The 10,123-nt window shown below is 43.1% G+C and overlaps 1 protein-coding gene across 1 annotated transcript in view; it reads right to left on the reverse strand.

Moving 5' to 3' along the window:
* Positions 1-309: 309 nt before the first annotated feature.
* The window catches only part of TNFAIP1 (TNF alpha induced protein 1), a 23,133-nt gene continuing 13,319 nt past the window's right edge, over positions 310-10,123 (reverse strand). The window contains exons 3-7 of the mRNA XM_019511037.1: positions 8,250-8,419; positions 6,632-6,721; positions 6,478-6,530; positions 4,826-5,021; positions 310-3,702 (exon numbers count right to left, since the gene is read on the reverse strand). Of these exons, the coding sequence (XP_019366582.1) occupies positions 3,484-3,702; positions 4,826-5,021; positions 6,478-6,530; positions 6,632-6,721; positions 8,250-8,419 (728 nt within the window). The 3' untranslated portion in view covers positions 310-3,483. The remainder of the gene's footprint in view (positions 3,703-4,825; positions 5,022-6,477; positions 6,531-6,631; positions 6,722-8,249; positions 8,420-10,123) is intronic.

Raw genomic sequence — 10,123 nt, forward strand, 5'->3', positions numbered from 1 at the left:
CCAGTGTGACAATTCAAAAACCTCCAAAGCATTAGTCTAAACAAGTCTCTGCACTATTTTTTCCACTGTTGTGATTATCAAAACCAGCTGGTAAACAAGACTTTATGGAAAGTGGGTTATTTGTAATTAGTGTTTAAAGAGTCCTTTCATAAAAAGGCAGGTGCATTACAGTGACAACACTTGTTTCTGAATGCAAGGAGAATTAAAGGGATCCATTTCCACATGCAGGAGGCTTGACTAGGTAACAACCACAGGGATTCTGTAGCGACTACTGGCTTTCTCCGAAATACCTACCATCTTGTTTTTAAAACAAGAAATCTGAGGGCACTCCCTGCCATTCTTTTCAAACGTGGCCTACCAAAACCCCTGTCCAGCCCAGTGCAAACTACAGCAAAGTTGCATAGTAAATGCTAAAACAGACTTTGCAGGAAAACAACCCCACCAAGTTTCGCTTTTAAATTGGCAAATGATTTAGCAGTGATGAAGGAAATGCCAACCTGACAGTCCTGAGGACCACAGAAATTCAGACACAGTACGGGCAGTCGCATACCGCACTTCCCCACTGCCTTCCCCTACTCCTTCACAGCAAATATGAAAAGATCACTGTTAGAGGGTAAAAGAAGCCATGTATGGCCAATTGTGATGAAGGCATTTATAACATTGAACCCTAGCTACTGGGAACTAAACTAAGACCCATGAACCAGGCTGACTGTTTAGTGGATCTGAATTGGTGACCCAGAGCTAGGAGTCTAACAGATTTAAAGAAAAAAGAAAAAAGTTAATGACTTTACAAACCCAACTTGTGACTGCTCAACAGGCCCAATTGAAGGTGGTGTTGAACAGCTGCTCTCTTGTAGGTAGGCTTAACTTGTTACCCAAAGGGATGCAGTCTCCCCATCAGAAATTGATACATTTCATTTTCAAATTAATAGTTAAAACAATTAGCTCTTTTCCTTAATGTGCATCTTGACTACATCTAGGGAAATAAAATCATACTAGACACTATCTTGAATACGCTATAATTTTAAAAACAGGCATGTACTATTTAATGAATTTGTAAGAAAAATAAATCTTTACATGATTACAGTACTCAAAATCTCTTGTCTAACCAGACTGCTCTAGATTGGGCTTTGTCTTTAGAAAGAACACTAAATGTGCTGAATAGGTTGGGTTTTAAAGGGTTTCATTACATTTGGATACTAATTTAGTCTCACAACCTCATTTATTCTCTGCATTCTGACTCTGAAGTCAATGTAAACCCTCTCATATTTTATAAAGCCTGTGAAATAAATCTTTCTTTTCCCTTTGAGGCAAATATCAGTCGCTCTGAGCAGTTACAAAGGGCCAAATCCTAAGACATGCAAGTTACTTGAATAAGGATCTTTCAATTTGGCAAAACTCGCCACTCAAAAGACCCTGTGCAGGCCAGGTGGCTAGCAGTCAGTGTACCTGAACTAGTGCTAACCTTAGGGCAGACAGGGGTTTGCCCCTCACAGGAGGTAAGACTGAGTTACCCAAGCTGGTGCAAGTTCCAGTATGCTCTTTTCTGTGCTTAGTTCGCACCAGTGAAACTACGTCACTGAGCGCAGCGATTTACTCCCAATGTTGACATGCTAACGCCAAGTTCTCCAGTTCAGTTGATAGCTTGCCCTATGTGATTAAGTTAAGATGATGTGGGAAAGCATTAATTTAACTCCATAACTCATAGTCTTTAGTGGAAGAATCTAAAGGAATTGGATGCGTAGAGGGGCTGAAGTCCATCAGCGGGTAAGATAGTGGTCTATGCTTATAAGGTCCTCTCCGTTGCAATGTGCAAAGACTCTGCATTTTTCCCTGAAAAATGAACAGGGAAAACATTCTCAGCATAGGAAGGTCAGCCTAGGTAAAATACTACCAACCATCATCCCAGGGCACACAAGAAAAAACAAGTCTAGACAGGTGACAATTTTTCCTGTTTGCCAAACAAATAACTGACCTGCACTGAAACAACCCTGAATACCGGGCACGTGGCTAATTGTGCATAGCATACAATCAAACCTGCAGCGCTCAAGGGGGCCCTCCAACAAAAGGACTGAGGCAAGTGGCCAGCAAAGCTTAAGAAAAGTTAAACCCTTAAGCTTTTACCCAGTCTTGAGCATAATCATTTCTCACTGGATAAATCACATCTACGCCCTTAAAAACTCTTTGCTCACACAGATATCATGTTAACTCAGTAAGGGAAGAAGCCACATTCTGGAGTACACGCCTGAAATCTCTTCCCTTTACAATATGTTGAAAAACAGCTATTTGACTCTCTAAAATTTTCTGATCAGGAGTTCTACCAATTCTCAGCTACAGAGATTGTTTAAAATTCAGTAAAAGGAGTCTTCCCTTGGGCTGAGCCCTTTGGTCCTGTTTCACCCTACAGCACCCAAGCTTCAGTGGCTATTCTCATTCCCCCACTCCCATTTCCTTGCCTTAGAGGGAAATCAGAATAGAAACACAGGTACTGCCCCCTGCACACCAGCCTTATTGAGCACTAGGAAGCTCCCTTTGGTCTGTACTTCACCATTAGCCAGTGAGGAGTATTAAAATTTGCCTCAATCACCCTGTTCTCCCCACACACAACTTAAGAAACGCATCCTAACAGTGGTGTAACTAAGAGGAAAGCAGCAGCAACTAATTCTGGAGCGATTCCCCACATTCCCATGATTTCTATATTCAGGGTTCATCTACACATATTCCAGGCCCAACAGGAGGTTGATCCCACCTTAATGCTCCCTTTCTTGTAAACTTTACCACACCCATTCCCACCCCCACCCCTCTTATCAGATCATTTCATGTTTATTTTACTGAGCTCTCCAAGTTCCTCCCTTTTTCCACAAAGGGATAATTTGCTAGCTTGACTCTTGCTTTCCCTTAAGATCCTGGCTTATAGTGAGGCAGGACAAGGAGTTTAAGGCTCAAAAGTGATCTTAATACAGAAACATTCTGCATATAGCCCCGAGAGTCCAACTGCTTGCTTCACAAGAAGATAATGAGGTCTGGAGGGCGTAGTGTCTGCAAAAGGAGCTAGTGTTCAACTCTACCCCAGCCTCTTTCCTATCCTACATATTCAAGGTACAGAACTGTAACAGAAGGCTCTGGATAAAGAAAAGCTTGCAAACAGAATCACCATCTTGAGGAAAAATTTGTAGCTTCTCACAAAAAGGTGACTGGTAGCTGCCAGAAGAGACAGGGTCCGGGGATCCCATCCCTTGCGCAACACAGTGAATGCTGCTCTGTTTACACCGTGTGGTACACAACGGACACATCAGTGACTCTTGAATCCTCTGGCCTTCAGTGTTGCTTTGAATCTGTGTGCAAAGATGCTAATTGCTTCTCAACCAGCGAGTCCAACAGTCCACCCCCTGCGTCTCAGCCAAACTTCTCACACAAAAACATCCAGTCTTTATGCTCTACAAACAAGCACACAAAGCAAACCCTTTCTCCTCTGCCAATATCCTAGTGGCCAAGCTGCCGGTCATCATAGGTGCTGTATCTCTTGACGTGTATGCGACGGACTCGGTCTCGCAGTTCAAAGCCCTCGTCGTCCTCACTGTGAGAGGCTTGGCTTCGGCTCCGGCTCGTTGCCTCCAACAGGGAGTTATCAGGAACTCGTGGAGTTTCAAAAAGCAAGACATTTAGTGTCTCCTCATAGATACGTGCTTCAGGGAACTCAACCTACGGAAGAGAACCCACATATTTCTTGAACCAGGTGGAATAGTATGGAGGGCGCCTCTGTACTGTTGCCTTAGCCTTCATTTGAAAATCTGGTCCTATTCCCCTGGGTAAAGACTATTCTTAATACCTTCTACTAGTACTTTCACCAGCCTAAACTTGGATGTCCCAACCACCCGATCATCTGTCTCTGCGTTTACAAAGTTATTCCAGAGTCTAACACATTTCTCTGTTGGGAAATTTCATTTCTGAAACTGAAGTGCAACATACGAGCTTCTTTCTGCTCACACCCATGTAAGCCAGTAGTTACGACAGGGGTCAGGAGACTTGCTCTGGATTTTTAACATTATAATCAATAGTGGATCACCAGATTTTAATTTAGTTAAATTTCATCCTGCTAGTTTCAGTTATTCAGGCCATAGCAGAAGCGGTCATCACACGGCCCTGTCAGATTACCTTGTCACAAGGACACAAGAAGGAAAGCAAGTTATTCTGATTTGTTTTACTCCGAACAATTGTTCTCCCTTTTTGATGCATCTTTTCAGTCTTTGGAAAGCATTATGCTTTTCCACCAGTTGCGTCTGTTTAGTCAAACTGGCATGGTTAGGGGTCTGATTTTGCTCAAACCAAGAGAAGTCTACCATTATTCTATGGTCACATAACTGATGCAACTGGAAACTGAATTAATGCCTTATTTTAAGGCAGGGAGAGTTTCAAACACGCTTCAGGTGATTTAGGAGCACAAAAGTTCTATTAACTTTCAATGGAACCTATGCTCATAAGTCATTCAGGTATTTTGAATTTTCTACCCTCAGTTCTTTCTCCTACATTACTCCCTCCAGCTTCCTAACCATACTTTGCTCATTTCTGAACTCCATTCAAGTATCAACATCTTTTGGTTGCAAAGAGACCCAGAAAAGGAGGCATTTAGTTAGCCATAGAGTTGCTCTCCACCACTGACCATCAATGCCATCACCCATCCCCTCAGTGAACTGAGGTTGATGCTTTCCTGCCATGATTTTAAACACCCCTTGTGACCCAGCCAAAGAGAGAACGTGAATGGCTATGGAAAATGCTACCAATTTGCTATTTACCCATAAGATTCAAGTAGATCGAACCCTGGTACCTTGGTTTGTTTCTTCTCGGTGGCATAGACTATAGATGTGCAACAGACCTCAGCAAGCTTCCGCCCCTGTCCATAGAAGAACCAGCAGCAGATTTCATCCCCTATAACATCCTTAATGAAGAGGACTCGGCCATTGAAGCGGAGAGAGAGTTTGTCAAACAGTTCTATGTTCTTCAATAGGTTGTCATCCGAATTGCTGAAATACACCAAAGCCAGTTAAAAGGTTCTTGTAGTTTAGCTGCTAGCCTGCACCATAGGCTTAATAGGCCTACCCCACTAGAGCTGCAAGCATTAATCTAACTGGAGAATATAAGTGGTGACTCACTGCTGGGCATTACCAAGGAAAGGGAAGATAATGGCCAACAGGAGACACAAATAAGATTCTCTGCACCCCATGACCAAATGTACCCGCCTTTAGAGGACAAATGTCACAATTTATCAAGCTGTTACATCAGCGATCAACAGCTATACAATGCCCAGTGCCCAAGTTCATTACATGATATGTTGACTATGGTTTTATTTAGCACAGTAATTACTTATTTGTTAGAATCCCTCTCTCTAGAGAATAAGGAGGCTGACAGAGCTCCCGTAATTGTGTGTCAGCCTGAAAAAGCAAATGGCTAAGATTCTTCATACACAATTCAGGACATTTCAAATTGCTTCAATCTTTGATCTCAAAGAACCCAGAGCCCTCAGGCAAGAGGATTATAAGCAGTGGCAGAGGGGCAGCTGCTTGAACAGAGTGCTAGAATGATGCCCTCCCCCACCTCAGAGTCTTTGCCCTACCTGCTCAGGCCATAGGAGCTGAGCTGGAGAAGCACAGCATCGCCTGGCTTTAGGAGCTGCATGGCAGGACACAGCAGAAGCAGCTCTGCATCACCCAGCCCTAGGAACCGAGCAGGAGCAGCCTTGTGCTGCCTGGCCATAAGAGCCAGATATAGTTGGGAGGCAGGAGGTATCCAAGTCCCTGGGCAGGTTAAAGACCCTCCTATGGCCAGGGGGTGCCCAGCTGCTCCAAGTCAGCTTCTAGGGCCAGGCAGTGTTCCTAAACTCAGCTCCTACTGCCAGGAACATTCACTCCACTTCCCCCAAAGTTTTGCCCAGGAAGCCAAAATGTATAGTTATGCATTAGAATAGCAACACTGGTCTTCAGGATTTTTCTGGCCTGAAGAGATGCTTTCCTATCTTTCCTTTATGCATTTTCTCTCTGGCTACATAACTAAGTGATTTAGAGAGGAGTGAAGGCACGGGAGTATAGCAGGGAGGTCAGGACAGAGGTGCGCTGGCAGAAGACGCCAGAATGGGATTCAGAGGGAGGCATGGATCACGACCTTATTAGTGTCACATTGTGCAGGTGGAAGTTTACGCTGCACTGCCTGAACTATGCCCAGATTTGGCAAGTACTGATAAATCTCATCCTTCTCAGAGAGAAAGAGAATCCCTACCACTCTCCCCCACTAGACATACTGCATTTCCACATGATGCTTTTCACACTGGAGTGCAAGGGCTCTGACTTCTTCTCACTAAGAGTGGAGTCATTTAAGAGCACACACATTCAAAATTGCAGCTGGTATAAACAAGAAAAACCATCCCCCAGCAAACTTCCTCCCACTAGCCAAGAGGATTTTATATTATTAACAGAACTGTCATACCTGGTGTAGGAATATTTGTTGTTGCTCCTGTTATAAAGCAGCTTGACTACAGGCTGTTGGGAGAGAAGAAAAATAGGGAAAATGAAAGGTTGACCTGAAACTATTTGAAAGATTTTGGTACAAATTCAGTAGGAGGTTGTGGAAAAGCAATTACTTTGATAGATGATTCTATGAGCCTCTCTTCTTCCTTTGGAGATGTAATGATGGGGATATTACAGACAGGTTCATACAAGTCCTTCTTGTCCTATTTAAAATAAAAATAAATAAATAAATCAAGGGCATAATAATGAAACTAATGTTTCCTGCTTTCCTCACCAGACCCTCGCACCACGTTCCCAAATCCTCCAATGCAGAGAAACAGCTCCCAGTTGCTATAGTAACCATATAACACTGCCTTTGAGCTGCAACCCAGAAATACAGCAGAGACATTTTTTATTCCCAAAAGGCAGGAATAATTGAAGCGTTTGGATGCAAGTGAACGTCATTCCTAGGTACAGCAATGACTGCAAGCCCACTGTGGGCTTACGTTAAGCGGGTTATCGCTTAGGCTCCTTCAAGAAGATGAGTAGAGTTTGAAGAAGTTTTAATCAACTTAAAACATTGCTGTACATAAAGGATCAACCATGATGCACTGGACATTCACTGAGTAACACAGCTCCTACTCCTCAAACTCCCTGTAGTGCAAGCAACAAGATCACAGACTAATTTTCTATGTAAGGCAGCTGGAATCAAAGAGTTCAATAACTGAGGCCAATCTTAGGACATGTGTTTTTTCCAAGAAGAGTTTTAATCTTCAAACTTGAAGGGAAATTGCCTGTACACTTTTAAACATGGCATCCCGGCCACCCACTATAGAAACTAGGAAAAAAAAATAAATGTTGAAAAGTGTCCACTCATTCTGTTCACATGGTATTACACACGGCACTGTAAAGCAACAGCCATCAAATCTTTTACAATGCCCGAATTCAAAATAACTGGGACTTTAATTCAGTGGATTTCAGGATATGGTACCAACCTGCAAATTCCCATTCCTTAATTTCTTTTTGTGCTGTAGGAACTCAGACCCTTAACTACTGGCTTCTTGAGGAAATGTACACCAAAACAAAAGAAAGGCCTACCTACCAGATAGCCTTCACCACTGTAGAAGTATCTGAGACTCTACCATATCTGTTTGTTTAATATCCCTGCAAGTTAGGGAAGTGCTGTTACCACCATTTTACAAGTGACAGGCTAAATGACTTGTCCAGGGGCACAAAGTAAGTTTTTGGCATTGCAAAGACTTACTCATGTCTCCCAAATCCAGTACTAGTATAGCCTAACCACTGGACCGTCCTTCCTTTGGGACATGACGATAGTACATCCGAATCCTAAGTGCTAGGATATAAATATACACATCTCCCGCCCACCCCTCGCCCTGACAAAAATGCAGCCATCTCTGGTATGGAGGGCAGCAGTACACCAGGGAGATGGACTGGGATATTTTGTCTAAGATGATAATCCAAATTCTCCCTTACAAGAAGCATCACAGAATCTAGTGTCCCATGAACAATAGATGAGAACATGCACACAGAGCAAACAGTACTGGTATGTTTCTCAGCTCGGGAAGATGATGAAGATGGAAATCAAACTTGTTGATCTTGGCATCCAAAACTTGATATTTAGGCCAATGAAACATTGCCAGGACGTGCATCAGCCCCACAAAGCACACAAAACAGGACGTCCAGAGTAAGTTTTAGAAGCAAAAAAACCCACAGGCTGCTGCCGTAGCTTACCTGAAGGGCTGTCTGACACAAGTCTACTAAGCCTTGAATGAGGTAATATTTGGCTTCTGCCATCAGCTCTTTGATCTCCTGCCTGTTTTTTGGAAGCGCAATCGTGTCATCTCGAAGATAATTTAAAATCGTCCCAAAATGTTTCCCACAACGGTCTATAAGGATCCAGCCTGAAAGATAAATGCCACAACACTTCCATCTCATCCTACATCGGGAGAAGCAAATCGCACTCATTAAGAAGGTCAAGCACGGAATCCCAGTATACCAACTCTCCACCCACATCCTTTGAAAGGAATCTAAAATCTCTTGAAATAGGAAGTCAATCATGCCCTATTGTCTGTGCTGGGACTGCTGACATCAGACAAGCTGGATCAGGCCCACACAGACATAAAACTGAGAAAGAAATTGCTCATCTCATTACTTGTCCCTCCACCCTCCTAAGAAGAAAGATCCAGCTGGGTTCCTAAGACAAGCAAGACCTAGATTAAAGAACATAAAACAAAAAATATTCAGCCTTCAAGAGGCAAAGCCACACGGAAAAACCCCAAGTGCACTGTTCTCCATACTGATCAGTTAAACACCCTTCTGCGCCAAAACCATGTGCTGTCATTTGCCTTGTCTGTATCTGATTTTAATCAGTTAGAGGCATGAACCTGTTTAATTATTATTGGAAGTAAGTGGGAGCCACTTTTATATACAGTCTTAAGAGCTCTACTCAATTGCCTGGGGAGGCAGGTCTAGCTTAGAAAACTGGCTATTGTTAGACAGATTGCAGGTCTACTTAGAAGCTCAGGGTACTGCCAGCAAAGTTGGTTCTTAGGATTAAGGAATAACTACTTCTGCCTGCAGGTTGGGAAGGCACACAAAAATAGTACAGGGTCCCAGAACATTTCAATCCTGTGAAATGCTGGAAATCCTTCAGCACAGTATTTTGATGTTTTTGGTTCAAGAAAATGTTGTCTGTGATGGAAGGCCTTTTGGAAGTCTCAGCTTTTGTGATTTTTAGTTGCTGTACTAGCAAACACGGTAGACTAAATAAAAATAAGTGCTCACTTAATAGAGGCCTGTGATGGTTGTTGTAACAGCAAAACATTTCACTATTTTAAAATGTTTACAAGTCTTTATAAATATGGATAACTCAATAACTGAACTAAATGAAAGTACCCGACTCTCTTAATCCCCTGCCAAGGACAGCAAGACTCCTGCTAAAATACGTTGCCAGCAGAGACTCAGGTACTGCCTGTTGCCAGGCAGCTTCTCCCTAGGAAAGCATCAAGAGGGCTAAGAGGCTTGCTGAAAGCAACTACTAGGTCTAAACCAGATCTAAGCTCTGCAGACCACCTGCTGGTATTTGGCAGAGGTTTTTCTAGTCATCAAGCACTGCTGTTTGGAGAACAATAAAAGCAGCATTCCAAAGACGCCAAAGTGTACAGCAGCCCACAGCAACCAGCGAGGGGAGGGGGGACAAGCCGTTCTGCTTCTTGAATACGTGCAGGCAGGAAAGCCACCAAACAGGAAAACTCTAGCACAGGAAAGAGTGGAGGACAGATGGTTCTCCAAATGATTCTAAAACATCCCCGATGTTTCATTCATTAGTAGACAGGATGTACAACCCGCCATCAAACATTGTTAGCACAGGCTGCAGAGTCAGTGGCAGGAAATCTGTGAGAGATACAATGCCAAACACCCTTGCGTAGCAGCTACTCTACTGCAGAGACTGGAAGTGGAAGGAGGGTGGAAAATGTCATTGAACTAATATCCTACATTTCCAGGGGGGTGAAGAATAGTACTTTGAGAGCTGTGTATGGAAGGAGACAGAAATGCAGAGAGGTTTACCTCCAATAAAAGATTCTAAATCCTGTTTGGGTAGTAAT

The sequence above is a fragment of the Gavialis gangeticus genome, unplaced genomic scaffold (assembly GCF_001723915.1).
Source record: "Gavialis gangeticus isolate Ggan-Ray unplaced genomic scaffold, GavGan_comp1, whole genome shotgun sequence".
NCBI lineage: Eukaryota > Metazoa > Chordata > Crocodylia > Gavialidae > Gavialis > Gavialis gangeticus.